The sequence below is a fragment of the Taeniopygia guttata genome, chromosome 7 (assembly GCF_048771995.1).
Source record: "Taeniopygia guttata chromosome 7, bTaeGut7.mat, whole genome shotgun sequence".
Taxonomy (NCBI): Eukaryota; Metazoa; Chordata; class Aves; order Passeriformes; family Estrildidae; genus Taeniopygia; species Taeniopygia guttata.
In genome coordinates this window covers 19,715,508-19,732,752 of record NC_133032.1, presented here as the reverse complement: position 1 = coordinate 19,732,752, position 17,245 = coordinate 19,715,508, and the positions used below count along the sequence as shown (strand labels likewise).

General features: G+C 39.8%; 1 protein-coding gene across 2 annotated transcripts in view; it reads left to right on the top strand.

Annotated features, from left to right (window-relative positions):
• Positions 1-578: 578 nt before the first annotated feature.
• The window catches only part of CERKL (CERK like autophagy regulator), a 52,507-nt gene continuing 35,840 nt past the window's right edge, over positions 579-17,245 (top strand). The window contains exon 1 of one of the 2 annotated variants that reach the window (XM_030277590.4): positions 579-838. In XM_030277590.4, coding sequence (XP_030133450.3) covers positions 616-838 — 223 coding nt within the window. In that variant the 5' untranslated portion in view covers positions 579-615. The remainder of the gene's footprint in view (positions 839-17,245) is intronic. The other variant, XM_030277589.4, reaches the window with a different exon arrangement.

The window sequence follows — 17,245 nt, the reverse complement described above, 5'->3', positions numbered from 1 at the left end:
GTTTATGGCAATAATGTTTTGCAGCAGGAATGCCAACATGGTTTTTACATTAAGGGTATGTCAGAGTCACAACTTGTTAAAGACTCAGCCTTTTTAGTATGGAAGGGCTATTAGAACTTCATGTCGTAGTTTTCTGAAACTAAGTAATAGCAATACTGTTAATGATAACAGAAAAGTGGAAGACGTGTGACTCTGACAAGGAAAATTAATTTCTGTAGTGGGAGCGTTCCTTCCTCGGAGAAGTAACTGAGGAGAGAACAGCGCTGAGATGCCCGAGTGCCTTCGGGCCGCTGTTCCCCGCGGGCAGCGCACCTGACGCGGGTGGGGCCGGTGCCGCCCTGCGCTCTGCCGCTCCCGGCAGCCGAGCCCCGCCGTCCCGCCGCTGCCGGCCGAGGGCCCGGGCCGGGCGCCCTCCCGCCGGCCCCCGGACGGTGCGGCCCCGCCTGCGGGGCGGGGCGGGCGCGGCTCGGCCCGGCGGGCCGCGGGCGCTGCGGCGGGGCCGGGGCGGAGCGGGGGTGCCGGAGCGGAGGTGCCGGGGCGGAGCGGGGGTGCCGGAGCGGAGGTGCCGGAGCGGAGGTGCCGGAGCGGAGCGGGGCTGCTGCTGCTGCTGCCGCCATGCCGGGCGCCGCCGCCCCGCTCCCCCGCCCGCAGCGCCGCGCCCGCGCCGCGCCTCAGGAGCGGCGGCGGAGGGTGGCCCCGCTGGCCGCGGCCCCGCCGGCCCGGGAGGGGGACGAGCCGCTCCTCAGGGGCATCTTCGAGATCGGCAAGAGGAGCTGCGACGTGGTTCTGAGCACCCGGCGGCTCCGCTGGAGCCCCATCCTGCCCGAGAGCCCCACAGGTGGGACGGGCAGGGCGGGGCAGGGCTGGGCTCCCGCGGCCAGCGGGGAGAGGCGGCCGGGGCAGCGCGGGGCAGAGTCACCCTGAATCGGGATTGCAGTAAAGTGCTTAAAGGCAGTGCTGTCGGGCACCTCTGTTCCCTTCGAAGTTTCTTTGCTGACTGAAAAGAAAAAGAAATTTTTCATAACGCTTTGAGTGTCTTGTACCTGAACCAGCTCTCTCTGGCAAGAATCTTGTCCTCTTGGTGGGTCATACGGAAGGGACAGAAGGTAGAGAGCATGTTTTTATGGCCTCTTAGCCCCAGGCAGAGCAGTAAGAGGATTTGATTTTGTTTCTACGGCATCAACTTTTCCCGGCTTATACTCTTTGGCAGGTACGGGAGCTGCCAAGTAGGGCACAGAGAGGAGAGTATGGTTTTGCGGGATGTGCCTGAGTTTTGTGATGAGGCTTCTGTTGCCACGTCGTTGCTCTGTGGTGTTCACACGGGGACACACTGAGAAAGTGTGGTTCCAGGATTTGATCAAGTGAAACAAATTATGTACAAAAGTTTAAGAAGCAAGGGAATGCTGCTTGAACGTATCCAAATAGATATTTCTCTCCTAGAAACTGTGAAAGCATATACATAGTTGTAAAACTGCATACACACTCCTAAACGTGCTTGTTTATTTCAGTGAACTCCCAGTGTTTGCAAGAAAGATGAGTCAAAGTTGTATTCAGGAATGCAGTTTCCAGGCAGCGTGTTTGCCTTCCGGGATGGCATGGTTAGGTTGTCCGGGCTTTTTAGAAGTGTGTTGGACAGAACTTGAAAGTTCCTATAGGCAAGATCTCATAGCCATGGGGTCAGCACTTTGAGAAGCAAAGAAGCAGTCGCAGATGAAGTCATGGTTCATTTAATGTAAGCACGTTGGGATACCGGAGCTACCGAAATTGAACAAATACCCAGTCGTGCCCTGCTGTTGACTCCTCTCTCTGCACAGTGTAACCGTGTTAATGCAGTGCTGCCCTCCCACTTCAATACCTGCTTTTCAGCCGGACCACTGAGCTCTGACTGCCCCTTGCAGCCGGTGTGGGGACACAGTCCCTCCTCTTGGGGAGCCAGTCTGGTGCCTTACGTAATGCTGTTACTCAATGCTGAAGGCTCTCTTCCTTCTCATTTGGGACTATCTACAGGTCTCTGTGTATGTGATCTGTAATGTGATTTATTAATTATTTAGTTCTGTGTGTAGAACTCTAATATGAGTGTCACTTTACGTTCTGCCTCCTTTAATGTAGGTTGAATTGCCATATATCAGGAACTAGGGTCTGTAATTGTCTTGTAATCATCATCAATGAAGGATATTAAGGTTCAGACAGGAAGAATAGATTCTGGTGTATATTGCTCCATTCTTCCAGGGATGGGGAGTATATTCTGTGGTTTGGGATTTGTGTGTTTTTGACTTTTTTGTTTTGTTTGTTTGTTTGGCTGGTTTGGTTTGTTTGTTTTCCTAGGAAAAATTCATCCCTCTCAGTTGCTACTTTCATACAGGCATCAGAAACTTTTCATAGCTCCTGAAAGGTAATGAAGTATGCAGTGCCTACAGTCAGACCTATAGCAGATGGCAGGACTTCAGGAGCCCTATGGAAAGCAGCACTATGGAAAGCTGCCAATTTTATCAGGATTTGGGCTTTTGCTGCGCATGTATTAAATATATGCTCAAACTTCTTTCTCTGACAATTTGGTTTTATACTGTGTGGCATTGAGCTGCTGCATAGTTTCATTTTTGAGAGGCTGCAGTTGCTGCAGTCAAATGCAGATTCTGGAACTTGAATACTTTTTCTCTCCCTCATTCTTGGCTCCCAGTAGCACTTACCCTGGGGTGTTCTGTACTGGTACTGGGAGGAGCCATCTGTGGTAGGGTCTCATTCGTACATACGTACAGCAGTGGTGTGTTCAGAGATGGCTAACAGCTCTCTGGACAAGTCTTTCCACTGGGATTTGGCTTATGCATGTTCTCTCCAACCCAAAAGCTTCCTAATGAAGTTTGCCTGAGGCTCTGGGAGGTCAAGCCAGGTCTTCACACTTTGCAAGTGCTGCTGAATGTCTCTTGCTTGGACTCGTATGTAGTAATTCTTCCTATTTTAGGAAAAGGTCTTTCTTCTATGGCAATTGCTGTAGCCTGTCAAAATCAGAGAACTGTAAGGTAGTTGCTTTGTTCCCTTTTTCCTAATCTCCTATCCCCCATAGTTCTCAAGATGAATTCCTGTCTTGCTGAAGTTGTCGTTTGTCGTCTGCAGCTCTGTGGTTCCGATTGTTTGTTCTTACACGTGGTAGGTTGTGCAGCCTTGGCTCCTCCAGATTCTACCAGAGCTCAAAGCTGCAGCTCAAAGGTCCCAGGCAAGGGACATCTGCTGTGCCTGGGCCCAGTCATGTCACAGTGATGTGTGTGTAGTTCTGCTCCACTCTGCTGTTCCTGGGGGGCTCTAGGCATCCTGATTATCCAGAGGACTTCCTTTTTTACTCTGTCCTGGAGTTCTGCAGCTTCTGTCTTCAAGAGGCTTTTGGCTACCCATGCTTGCTGATGATTTTTGATGGCTTCCTTCGTTGTTCACTCTACAGCAAAGTTCCTACCTCTGAAATAAGCATGACCCATTATGAATTTTGTGTGTTATTTGTTATAACAAAGCTTATGGCAGAAGTGAGTCTTGGGCAGGCAGCTGGGTGTGGAGCCTGAGGGAGTGAATGTGTCAGGTGGGAAGTGGACAAGTGTGAGGCTCAGCTGTCCCCTTGGAAAGGCTGCAGCTCCAGCCTGGGTGTGCAGCTCAGCTGAGCTGTTCTCCCCCCTGGGGCACAACCCCTCTGACCCACAGCTGGTTGCTTGTTCTTTACAGTGCCCTGGACGCCCCAATGAGAAGCAGAGCTCGCAGTCAGTAGTTGGTAGTTTTTTTCTCTAGCTTCTTTCTATGTGGCATTCCTATGCTATAATAATGGAAATTAAGAAAAATACAAGACTTCTCTATTGATATTCCAGCCCTGAACTGTGGAGGTTTTCATTTTGAGTGCTGCTTCAAAACTTTAGCAGATAAAACTATGTTAAGTACAGATTTGAATATTATGTGTGATTTTTCAAAGTTCCCAGAAGATCATTTGTATCCTCTTTATGCATATGTTTGGGTTTTTTTTGTTTTTTTGTTTTTTTTTTTTGCTAAGTAAAACCTTTAATTCTGATAATTTTTAAATCCTCCAGCATGTTTTTAAAGTTTGCTAGAGAGTCTAAACTGACAACAATTGCAGTTTTTCAGCAGATTTCTGTCAGGAAGTGTAACAAAACTGGCAATTGTCCAGTGCTTTACCAGTATGCGAAGCCTGGAGGATTTTGATCATCCTGAAAAACTTTTTAAGTGTAATTTCTTGTGTGTTCAGTGTACTAAACTGAATGGTATATTAAGTTATTATCTGACTGACAGCTTAGTCAGGATAATAATAGTAATAATCTGGATAAAACTTGCTTTTTTAAGTATAGGTAATTGAACATAATTTCTAAATTAATTAACGAACAAGAAAATAAGACCTTGGAGCAATCCAGAGGTCAATGTACTGTTGAATATATATTTCACGATGAACAAGATAAAAATAAAAAATATATACTTTATAATTAATTAAAACTAATCAATGTATTGTTTAAGTGTACCAGTCTTATCTATAGTATGCTATAGTTGTTGATATTAATCTAAATATAGATTTACAGATATTCTATATAATTGCAGCAATAGGGAAAAAGAATCACTGATGTATTTCAACAGTGAAAGAGTCAGCAATAAAGGACTTAAAATTAATTCCGAGTGCATAGTGGCCTGTTGCCAAGGCTATTTAGGAACAGATGTGGCTGAAATAGATACCAATAGTCTGTTTGGGATCTCTAAAGTAAGACATCTGTCAGTCTATCGGTCAGTCAGGAATAATGGCAGTGGAAACTGGCTGTTACAAAAAGTGAATTACTGGAGTTCCAAGAGGACCGAATTACAAGCTTTTGGTTCTACTTCTGACATGTAGAGAACATATTTTATCCAAGTGGCTCATTTGCTATCCAAACGTAACTATTTTTAAGAAAGAGACTTAAAAAAATATGAAGCGTAACTGAAAGTGAGGTATTCATGTGCCACGTTAATACAGGATTAAAGCATGCAGTTTTGAACAATCCCATGGTGTCTGAATTTATAAGACTCTCAAATCTTTTCCCAGGAATTCTGTAAAATTAATGTATTTTTGAAAAATGCTGCATGAAGCTGCAAAATAATTTACTAATTTACAATTTATTGTGGAAATGGAAAAATATTTATGGAAATAGGATACACTAATTAAAGGAGTCTTAAAATTTGTTCTTTATTTCAGGGGACTTTTGAACATAATATCTTGATTGTCCATGTGTTTTTTTTTTTCCTTTATTGAAGATCAGTTCATGTGTTTGTGGTACAATTTATGTTGTTTCATTCTTTCTGTTCTTTCTTGTATTTCACACTTTTACGCACCTCTTTGCTTACATTGAAAAAGGTAACATCTTTTGGAGATCTGATAGGGTCTTTTATATGCACTTTAATTCTCTACCTCTGAAGAGAGAGATCAGATATTTAAATCTTTGTTCCAGGAAAAAAGTTTCTGTGCTAGTTCTTGAAAATTATATTTGTGTCTTCAGGTTTGGATACACAGCAAGTGCTGCCTGCGTTAGTGAGTTGGATTCTGATGCTATGGGAATTTGAATAACAGTATTTATTTAGCTTTCCTAGAAAGAAACCCTTCTTTATGGTCTTTTTAATGCAAAACTTTCTGTTTATGAATTTGTGGTTTGTGTTACGTTAAAGCTCTTGTAGGCCATCAACTCAGCAAGTTTTAGGCTTGGATTAAAGCAGTAGGCTTTTTTTTTTTTTTTTTTTTGTGGTTGGGTTTTTTTCCTTTGTTTCTCCTGTAGCATTGTGTAATGATTAGGTCTTTTCCATGTTCTGTTATTACAGCTATGGCTGTGTTTTGCTTTATTCCTCTCCTCTTTCTGCCTGGGGAGTGAGGCTGGTGCCTGGCTGGGTGCTTGGCACATTGTGCACCATGGGGCAGTTGGACACCAGGAACAAACCAGGTGTGGCTGGGGCTGGGCTTTGGCACTGAGCTGGGGGGTCGAAGGATTGATAGGTGGGGATTGGAGGATTGATAGGTGGGGATTGGAGCATTGATAGGTGGGGATTGGAGGATTGATAGGTGGGGGTCGAGGGTTTGATAGGTGGGGGTTGGAGGATTGATAGGTGGGGGTTGGAGGATTGATAGGTGGGGATTGGAGGATTGATAGGTGGGGATTGGAGCATTGATAGGTGGGGGTTGGAGCATTGATAGGTAGGGATTGGAGCATTGATAGGTGGGGATTGGAGCATTGATAGGTAGGGATTGGAGCATTGATAGGTGGGGATTGGAGCATTGATAGGTGGGGATTGGAGCATTGATAGGTGGGGATTGGAGGATTGATAGGTGGGGGTTGAAGGATTGATGGGGGGGATTGAAGAATTGATGGGGGGGATTGGAGGATTGATAGGAGGGGATCAGGGGGCAGTCAGGAGCTCTGCCTGGGGGTGAGCTGATGTATTATGGGGGTGCAGGGGCTCTGGGGCAGCGCCCCATGGGTGTGGGAGGGATTTGTGGGTACTGTGGAGAGGGCTGTGAGTGAAGGGAGGGGACGCTGGAGCTGTTGCTGGGCAGACAGGGAGACATGCAGGGTGATGCTGTGGTGGGATGGTGTGTGCTGCAGGGTGGGGAATCACTGGGGAGTTAAGAGGAGACATTATAAGGTAATGAGAAGTAGAATGTGAATTTATTTTAAAAAAAGATACCAAGGTTCTGTAATTTTCTTGTTCACAGAGTAGTTGACAACTCTTGACTATGCCTTTTGGGCAAAGTTGTGCAAGAATCAATTGATGGTCCTGCTTATATAACATGATGGAGAGAATTCAAAGGTGTATATTAAAAAAATAGTTGATATGCTAACCAATCTTTGATACTCATGCTAGTGATATTTTCATATCCACAATAGTGCTGTAACACTGTAACTCTTTCTCAGTATAAATGAGTGTTCCTTTTAAATTATTAAAGAATATTCAGTCAAATCCCATATCTAAGTTTTCTAATCTTCCCATATCTAAGAGAAGTCTCTTATCTCAGTTTCTTAATTATCCTGGTTTTTGGCCCTTCAGAAACACTAACTTTTTTAGCCCTTCTTTCACATCCTAGATGCTGTTGTATTCTTTCTTTGATTGTCATTTATTATATCATCCCTGAATCTGTACCCCTCTCTTATGCACCTTTGTCTTTTTCTCTTGCATCAAATGTTTCCTACTTATCTTAACTTTTAAGTGTAATTAATTGGAAAATGCATGAAAATGCTTTTTTTTTTTTTCCTGCAGTTGCAAAATAGAAATAAAAGCAGGGAAGTCTGTCACCCGCTCTTGTTGGAATCAATAAAACTAAACTTAGAGAAACAATTTTCCTCTCCTTGTAAATGTCATGTTAACTACTTATGTTACAGAAGCAGCAAGTAAATAATAGATACTGTTGTAATTATGTAAAACCCAAACAAATAGATATTGGATAGAAGAAATCCCTTTTTGTTTGCTGTTTGCTTTAGGTTTATCTGGCTATATTATGCACTGCCTTTAGAAGGAAGGTTTTATTTAGCACATGCAGTACTCCAAAGGTATTTTTATCCTACTAAAGCAATTTATGAAAAAGCTTAAGTGGTTGAAAATCTGAGAACATAATCTGAAGAACAGAATAATCTGTGTTCCTTAACATTTGTGGGTTGTGGAATGAATGTTTTCCTTTTGAGGAAATCAGTGGTCCTGGATTTTATGACTTATGTTGCAACAGTATGTGCAGACAAAAACCCATAATGTGTTGAGTATCTGATACATGTATTACCATATTGCCATAAGGAACTGCTATTATGTTAGACACCAACTGATTTCGTGATAGTGTTGGATTTCTCTCACATATGCTTATGTTTTTGTACAGATGATCCTTTAGGAACATCTGCTAGTTTTGTGGTGGTATCTGCTGTTTCCTTTCAAAATTTGACCTTTTTGCCATTTAGTGCTGTGACTGCTATAGAATTGTGTTTTACCAAGATCCTTTTCTAAATTGATTCCTGTCTCATAGACATTAACTGTCAATTTTTTGTGTTGTGATTTTTTTTTTTAAACTTTTTAAACTGCTGGGTTGAAATAAGTGACTAGAACACCTTCCTTTCAATTGTTCAGGTTGTTTCAAAAATACTGGTGTCTGTGGACTAAAGGTGTGGATGGTACATCTCAAACTATTTCTCTAGGGAGGTAGTTTTGGAACTCTTGTCCTGTGATTTAGGAATGCTTCCCTCTTTAGTTGAAGAGCATATTTGAACAGTGACTCAGGTGTTATAAAAGAAAATGGAAATTGTAAGCCTGAATTTTTGTGTGAGACTTGATGTCTGGTAGCCTACCTGTAAGGGATTTGATGAAACATAATTCACTTATGTTTAAGATCTGGTGGATCCTTCCCCAGTTTTTCACTTAGTTGTCATAGGAATATATTAAATCACCGACAACAATTTTTTCAATTTCTTGGTGTAACTCACCGGTCTCTAGCATATGGTTATTTCTCACCTGTGTGTTGCAAGTTTAAACAAATGGTCAGTTCATTAACAGAATTCAGTGCTGAACTCTGAATTTCCTGGCTTTTGCCTGTTTGAGCAACGTCAGATGGTAGCTGGATGCTTTTCAGTACTGAATAGTTGCTGTAGTTGTCAGTTTATTTGAACTGTGACAATATATCTGTTCTGCCAGTCCATACACTCAAGTGAATATAGGAAAGTATTCTTTGTGAGGCTCTCAAAATGCAAAGCAACAGATGTTATGTACTGCACAATTATAGGTATCCTGGAAACAGATCTTTACACAGAGCAGACAGTCTTGGAAAAACAAAATTTGACACGTGAATGATCAAGTTAAGGGTAACAGCAATGAATCCTTATGAATAAGTATAATGCTGTTCTGCACATACTGATCTGAGTTTGGGTAATTAAGTACTCATTGTTATATTACCCTCCCGTCATTTGACAAAAGTTTAAAAATTATCTTGTAGTTATATTTTTCTGTGTTGTTTTAGTACAACATAGTATAAATAGAACAAGTATTGTCACTTAAAAATAACATGAAAAAGGCTTTTGAAGAAAGCCCTATATAATTCTAAGGAGTTAAAATTCTTGTAAATAGGTTGCTAACAGTAAATAGGAAAATATTCAAGGTGATTTGCTGTGTTTCTATGTGAAAATAGCACATCTTTGCCTGGCTGATATGTTGACTGTTCTGAAGATGTTTCACAATGAGATTGCTCCTGTCCAAGTCCTCTCTCTGATCTCCTGTTTGTTGCATGGCCTTTTGGAGACTTGTCAGAATGCTCTGTCAAGAAAGGTACTGAAAGATTTCACACTTGGGTGGTTTTGGGTTTCCCAAAGGCCTGCTCTGTCACATCTATGTAATTTAACTTGGAGTGAGGTGATTAGCTAGGGATCAAAATTATCGTGGTGCCAGTGAATAATACACTAACAGTTAGATGGCTATAGATGGTGGTAACTCATGTCGACTTCAAACTTTGAACAGATTTGTGATTTCATTCCATATATTCTGCAGCTGACATTCTCTGGTAAACCTAAGTGTATTGTGTGTTTTCATGATTTGGAAAATATTGTATACAGATGTCTATTTTTAATTTTGTATTGTTTTTATTTAAGGAAAAAGAATACTCTGAGTATTTAATGTCAAATGTAATGTTTCTTGGTCACTTGACTGCGACACACTCATTAAACAGGGCTAATAGTAACTGGAGTTGATTTGGAAAAGAATGCTTAGGAGAGAAATATGTACATGATCAATGTTTGTTTCTTGTTTTAACTGCAGTACAAGTTAAAATTAAATAAGAGCTTTTTTTTTTTTTTTGTAGTTAATTATTTAAAATATGATGGAGATGAGCAGGTGGTGATTTTGAAATTTTGTCCCTAGGTCTCACTTGTTTTATGGAAACCGTTTGGGGAACGTACACATAGAAATTCAGTACTGAATGTATCATGATTTATATGTACCCAAATGTTTGTCTTGCTTAAAGCAGATACTGGTTTTTTTCATTAGCATTTAACAATATTGATTTTATGTGGGAGCAGAGCAATAAAGTAAGTTCTTTCCTGCAGCACAACTTCAAAGGTATTGCAGTTTTACAGATTTGACTAGGCAACAGGACAGTGAGTCCAAGAGTGTGAATAATTACACATAGTGAAATTATTAGTGTATCGATCTCTTACTTGAATGCCATCATCTTAGAATAAAGATCAGGAGCTGTAGCTATACTGTTCCTAATGTGCATGATTATAGGTTTATCATGTGGAAAATGTCATCTGTCACTTAAACAGTTGTTAGGATTATTATGTTAAGGATAATTAGAACGTAAGTAGAGGCTAAAGCAGATGTTTGTATGCTCTATAAACCAGCAGTTATTTAACTACATCCTGGATACTGTGTGCAGCTCAGTGTCCTCAGCAAAGGCAATGTGGGACTGGAGAAGGTTCAAGGGGTGACAATGGGTAAAGGTACATAATGGCTTCTGGATGAGAGTGGCAGATCAGGCTGGCACTTTTTGGTCTGCAAGGAAAGTACTTGAGATGGTCTGGACCAAGTAGGTGGCAATTTTGCAGCATAAGAAATCAAGTGCTTCTGATAAGGCTGAGCAGAACCAGGCTGAAAACCAAATGAATAGATAAGAGAACTGTAAAACTTACTGCCAAAGGATTGTTAATGCTAAAAGATTTTGTGGATTCAGATGGAGATAGAAGGTCTCATTTTACTGCTCTTAAGTGTGTAGAAACCACAGTCAGTTCAGGATGTCCCAAACGAAAACAGGTGGGGAATGGAAAAGTACTAGTGGGAAACAGAATAAATGCTTCCTTTATTCCTTCTCTTCTCTTAGCATCTGCTTATGGCTATGGTTTGATATAAGATACTGGGACAGATGGACATTTGCTCTGTCCTGGTATTGCTGCTCTTACATACCAGAAACCAGTTAAATTATATTTAAAGGATATTTTGAGTAAAAACACATACATCACTAGTTTGCAATTCCACCAGTGTCTGCAGTGCCAAGTAAGATTTGATGATAAAATTTGAGCTTCAGCTTGCCTAGCCTTCCATTTGCAAGGTACTTCTTTTTATTGGTGAAACAGTACCGTTGAAAGAAAATATGTTCTTTGCCGAACAAAATACAAAGGGGTTAATTTTATTAAATGTTGGTTAAGAATTACAGAGCAGGAGCAGACTGTATAGGAAACTTGAATTTCTTATCCATAATTCCCTTAAAAATACTGTTCATATGACTGCTTCCAATTATTGCATATTGGGTGCTTTTTTATGTATTTATTTTTGTTGTGGAGAAAGGAAGGTAAATTCTAAAGACAAAGACTTGTATAGGATAAGAGTCTGAAACAATTGCAATTGGTCTAGTTTGATCATTTCAGATAGGGAAAAAATGTAGCTTCAATATACTTTGATGGTATTTTCCCAGAAATATATTTGTGGAAAAATTTATATTTATTTAAATAATTATTTATGGAAAAAATATATTTATTTATCCATAAATATATTTGAGAAGATTTTTGATGTTTACAGGAGAAAACCCTTAATATAAAACATCCATTCCTGTTTGTTATGTCAGCCACTTAAAAATGTGTGCCAAGATATCAATACTGATTATTTCTTGAACACAGGTGGTGATAATTTTCTTGCACTAATTCACTTTGTGGCTAAGTCAAAGATTATTGTATGATTTGTAATATGCGGCTGGATATGTGTAAAAACTGATATTTCTTAAATTTACTTTTAAATGAGGAAAAATAGGCTTAATATTGTGATAAAGGAACACATGCATGGAATAGTAACAATAGCACACTGTGCAAGTGTGTGCTGAAGAGTCTGAAGATCCATCTCTGTTGCTGTGTGGGTGCTCTGAATGGGAATTGCTCCCTGACTCTGCAACCATATGCAAGATTGTGATACTGTGAGTAAAATTCATAGGATCTGCAAGTAAGATACTTACTTCAGCCTCATAATGGCAATCCCTGTGCATACTGGTGTAATGCTAGCATTTAAAAGTTTGAGGAAGTAAAATTTTCTGTATATTATGGGAGATTTGAAGTGCATCTTTGTCATCTGGTGTATTTATTCAACAGTGAAGACTGATCAGAAATTGGCTTGTTTGTTTGTTTTTATATGTCAATAAGTAATCTTTCAGTTTGATTTTAGTACTTAGTACTATTATTAGGAATGGATATGTAAATGTGAACTGCACGTGCAGTTACTGTACTGGAGGTAAGAGGAGTTGGTAGTAGATGCCAAAGAACTTGCATAAAGTACATTGGAGAGGTTTGTTTGAAGTTGTTGGTGCATGCCAGGATGCAAAGCAGACATTGTGGAGCATTTTGGGGTGCGTTTTTGTGGAGGGTTTTTTTGATGAGTGGCTCTGTTTTAAAGCAGTCAGAAAATAGGTAGGTTTCCGTATATGCACTTAGTATACTAATACAGTCATTTGATATAAAAGTGAAAGTTATCCCTATACTTAATGTTGAATTTCATGGTACTCAATGTTGACATTTTATTCATAAAGCATTTTATGAATTCTGCATGTTCTCTGAAATGCATTAACTTATTCTACTTTATGCACTGATTATGTCACAATTCAAAATGGAGATCTCCAGATTTTTGAGAATCTCATGAAAATTTCAAACAATATTTTAAATTACTCATTACCATTTATTAATATAATTTATGGATGGTATAACAACATAAAATATTAAAACAACTCTTAGGGCTTCACCTGATAATTTTGACTGTATTTTAATTTTCAAAATAGCATTATATATAATTTTTTATAGACTAACCAGCTATTCCCTAGCATTATTTTTTCTGCTAAATATTTTGTAGACCTGTTGATAGACTTTATAAGTGTCTGATGCAATGGACCACAATTTAAATTAGCTCAAAGATATTTCTTATCTGCAGTTTTTGTTTGACACGGGTGTGTCGCAGTGTGTCTGCTGCTTGATGCAGTGAGCGTGCCCTGAGCTCGGTGCAGATCCACGGGCACAGGTGGGTGTCCTGGTGGCACCACGCAGGGAAACACATGGCACTACACAACATGGGGCAAAGAGCACGCAGTTGGAATTAGAAATCATTTTCTGGATACCTTGGACATTTGTGCTTGTTCATGTACGGGTAGTAATTTCTAAAAAGGGTGTGCATGTTGTTCTATTGAACATTTGTGAGACGGTCAGCACTCTAATGTAGTTGTCCTTACTTTGTGCAGAGATGAACTATTGTATGAGCTTGTTTGTGTCAATATTTTAATAATTTATCTTTATAACTGCTTTTGACTATATTTATAGTAACATTGGCACCCTGTGTACAGAAGATAAAATCAGTGCTGAAAGGAAACTTGCATCCATCTGGAAGCAATAAACTTTTCTAAAAGACTGCACAGTGTTACTTAATCCTGTGATTTCTCACTGTGAGTGAAATTAAGGTTTGGTTCAGTTGTGTCACATCATATTGGTATCAAATCTTTTGTGAGAGCTATGCCATAGTGTTAAGCTACAAAAAAAGAAAATTAAAATTGATGACAGTCTGAGAATGTAATTTCCTCAGTCCCAGAATTATGCATCATAGCAAATGGAGTCAATTCTATATAATAAAAATAATTGTAATACAAGAAAGCTTCTGGAGTGTTGCATTTTGTAAGCCTTCTCTTTATATGAAGTGCTAATTTGTATACTGCACAGTTGACTAAGAATATCTTGAATTTGGTGTTGCGTTGCAAGTAATTTTTGTATTGTACTTCTATAATGTAATATAAATTATATTTTTGATATGAAAAAATATTTTATAAAGTTAGAGAAATATGAACAGCATCCATAAGAAGAAAGGGGGGAAAAAAATCTCTATTATAAAGATCATCTAATAAAATTCTGGAGGTTTTTTGGTGCTTTTCTTTTAAGTTTGTTACTAGTGTGGTATACGTGAACAAAATAGGATTCATTCACCCCTGCAGGCAAAGTGGTGTAGCCTGCATTCTTCCTGTTCCTAAGTGGCAGCTGAGTGTTGGGGTGAGGGAAGGGTTTTATGCTTGTCAGAGGTTCTGGTGGTGCTATTGCCATCTCTTGCCCTTGGGCTAGTGCAGGAGAAGCAGATACAATGATACAAAGGATCACAGAGTTTCCTTCATAAATCTCTGAAAAAAAGGAAATAGACCAGAGATCAATGAGGATAAAGCCAAACATATAGAAGTTCATGGATGAGCTCATCTAGCAGCTGATAGCTAAGCTTTGATAGCTAAAAGCATCACTTGCTAGGGTACATGAATTATCAAGTTTACAGAAGGAAATTGAATTGTCTTTAGAATGGGCTGCTTGTTATTTTTTCCTGAAGAAAATGTTTCTTGAAAACCTTTTCCAGAAGAGACTAAAATTCAGATATTTGAGACACAATGAATTCCCTGAACACTGATATTTAGCAATATGGATGGTTTCTAAATCTGTATTTGAGGCTGAGGCAGATCTAATGCAAGACTCCAAGTAAAAGTAATTGTTAACTTGTATTAATCAAACTCAGTAATGTTATGTGGCCATAAGAGGTCATTTATTTCCCCACTTCCCCTTATTTTCTGAAATGACAAAAGTAATTGCTGTGATTGTAGCATAATAAGTAGGTACAAAACATTGTATATGTGAGATGCTTTTGAGGACATGTAAAATTAAGCTCATGTTTCCTCTTTGGGGATTCTTTAGTATATTTCAGCTCTGCTAGCCCATTCTATTAAATCATGTTGGCTACTAGGAACCAGCCTTCTCTTTATTTCAGAAATCTCTCACAAAATAATTTCCCTTTTATGATGAGTGTATGGTTGATCTGTGTGAGGCCAATCATTTAATTTGATACATATATTTGGAGAGGTTTTGGGAAATGATGGAAATCAGTGATGCTATTTACCATGTTGTTACTCTGAAGTTCCTACCGTAAGTTCTCTTACTTACTAAATGAAAAGCCTCAAAGTTTTAAGCCACTAAGGTTTGCAGCTACTTGCCAAATCATATTATGAAATTAGGCAGTATGTGGGCCATATTCTTAATATAAAATGTAGAGCTTTCTATAGTGCATTTCCAGTGACCTCTTTCTTGCTCTGATGTTATTAAGAAAGTGTAATTATTAAAAGCAAAGCTTTTGCTTAATGCATCCTCTCAAATGCTTCAGGATGGGAATCAGTCCTTGTCTGCCTTGCTTCTTTTCAGCTTACCTTGTTGTTCTAGCATTATTCCCAATAGATCTTTATGCTATTTTAAAATTAATCATCTCCCTCAAATGTATTTGTAGAATGAATGTGAAACTCTTCCTTAAGCTGAAGCTTTTTCTCTGGAACAGCTGTAGACCTGGTAAAGCTTCAATCACACTTTTTTTGCAGAGGTATTTACTCAATAAGCTCTGTGACTTCTTTTCAAACTGCCAGTGTCAGTATGTTTTTCTAATGAAATTCTGCCATTAGCCTGTAGTTAATAAGCAGGGTACTTCACTGCTCTGTGTGAGAGCTGAGTCAAGACAGTAATGAAAGCTTGATGGATGGGTGTCTGATGAGCCTCATGACCAGAAGAAGGGCCTTTTCCATGGCTGCTGACCAGGATGCCGTGTGTGAGCGTGGCTCTGAGATGTGCTCATGCTCAGAGGGGAAGTCCCCAGGCCTGGCCTTTCTCCACACGGCCTCAGCTCCAGCAAAGCCAGCCTCTGAGCTGTACTCATCTACGCTCTTACAGTGGGGGATCCTCTTTTCTTTTGGTTCTGCCAGAACTGAGTAGTTTGGTGATGGTTGTTCTTTTCAGAAGTTTGCCTATTGCCATCTTTTAAAGCTGTAGTGAAACTTAACCAAATTTTAAGTGCTTGAGTCTGATGCAGCTCAAGACTTCAAGGACTACACCAATTGTCCCCTAAAGCTGCCCTTCTTTCAGTTGCTGTGATAGGATGCTGTGCACAGGGGCTGTATGTGCAACAGCCCTGTGGTTTGGTGGGGATGTTCAGAAGCTCGAGGATTCGTTTTTAACAGATATGGTGGAGAACAGGGGCTGAAGTCAGCTGGTTGTAGTGTCTTGAGGAAAGAACCATTTGAAAAGTGGTGAGGGACAAGAGGGGAAGTTGAAAGGTAGAAGGTTACAGTTTTAGATGGATTTACCCATTCTGTGACTATAGTAAAATTATTTAGAAATAAGTGAAATTATTCTGTTATGTATTGTAAGCCTTTATCCCATGACTGAGATTTGCATTGGAAAATTACTTGGGTTTTTTTGGCCAGTATTGTGTTGAAAAATTGAGACCTGAAGTACAAATTTATTATTCTTCATAAAAATATTCTTCATAAAAATATTCTTTTTTAGAGGTAGCTATCTGTGATAGTAGTTTAAAATAAGATGACTTCTTTAAGCTAGAATAGTGGATAGCTTCTTGTCCAGTGAAACATAACTGAATGTATCATTATTGTTTTGTAAAGTGGAATTTTATTCTGAGACTAATCATTTATTTTTTAATGTATAATATATCGCTAGAGCTCTAAAGAATTAAGTGAAGCCATTGTGCATCTTTTCCAGTTCTTACTGACTCTTGTTGTTCTGTGTGATCTTTGGGGAGTTAGCAATTGGAAGGGAAAATGCACAGCAGATTGGCTCAGGCCATGTTGACTTCCTGATGAAAGGAGACAGTCCCAGTTCTTCCTTCTTCCCTGCTGTGAATTTTCATAGCATTTTGTAGCATCTCTAGTTTTGTAGGACTTGTGTTGAACTGATTGTACTAAACAATGTGTCAGAAGACTAAGCCAGGGGAAAAGTGGGCAAGCTCTGTTACTTTAGGAGATGATTTGACTCAGCTGGGTTCTGCCCAGAGCCAGACTTGGGGAAAAGGGCTGGACTGCACAGTCATGGCTGGGGAGTCGAGGGTAGGTGTCTGTATTGAGAGAGGGATTAGCAGGAAGGAATTGCATTTGCTTGGCAAAATACATCACTTCTCCCTAAGATTCTCTAGAGAAGGAGAATGAAAATGGGTTGTATTCCTGTCAGATGTTTTTAAGCTCAGTTTTCTGCCCTGAAGGAATACAGCTGCTGCTGCAAGTGAATAGCTGCCATTAAAAGGTGAAGTGAGTAGTTGCACCCTGCTTTTTCTCTCCAGCTCTGCAGAAACCGAAATGCATCTCTTCAGTCCCTTGTAATACTTTCTGAGCTCCTTGCTGCTCCCAAGCAGGTCATTGCACACAGTCTGAGAAATGCATTTCTGGATTAGGGCCTTACTTGTG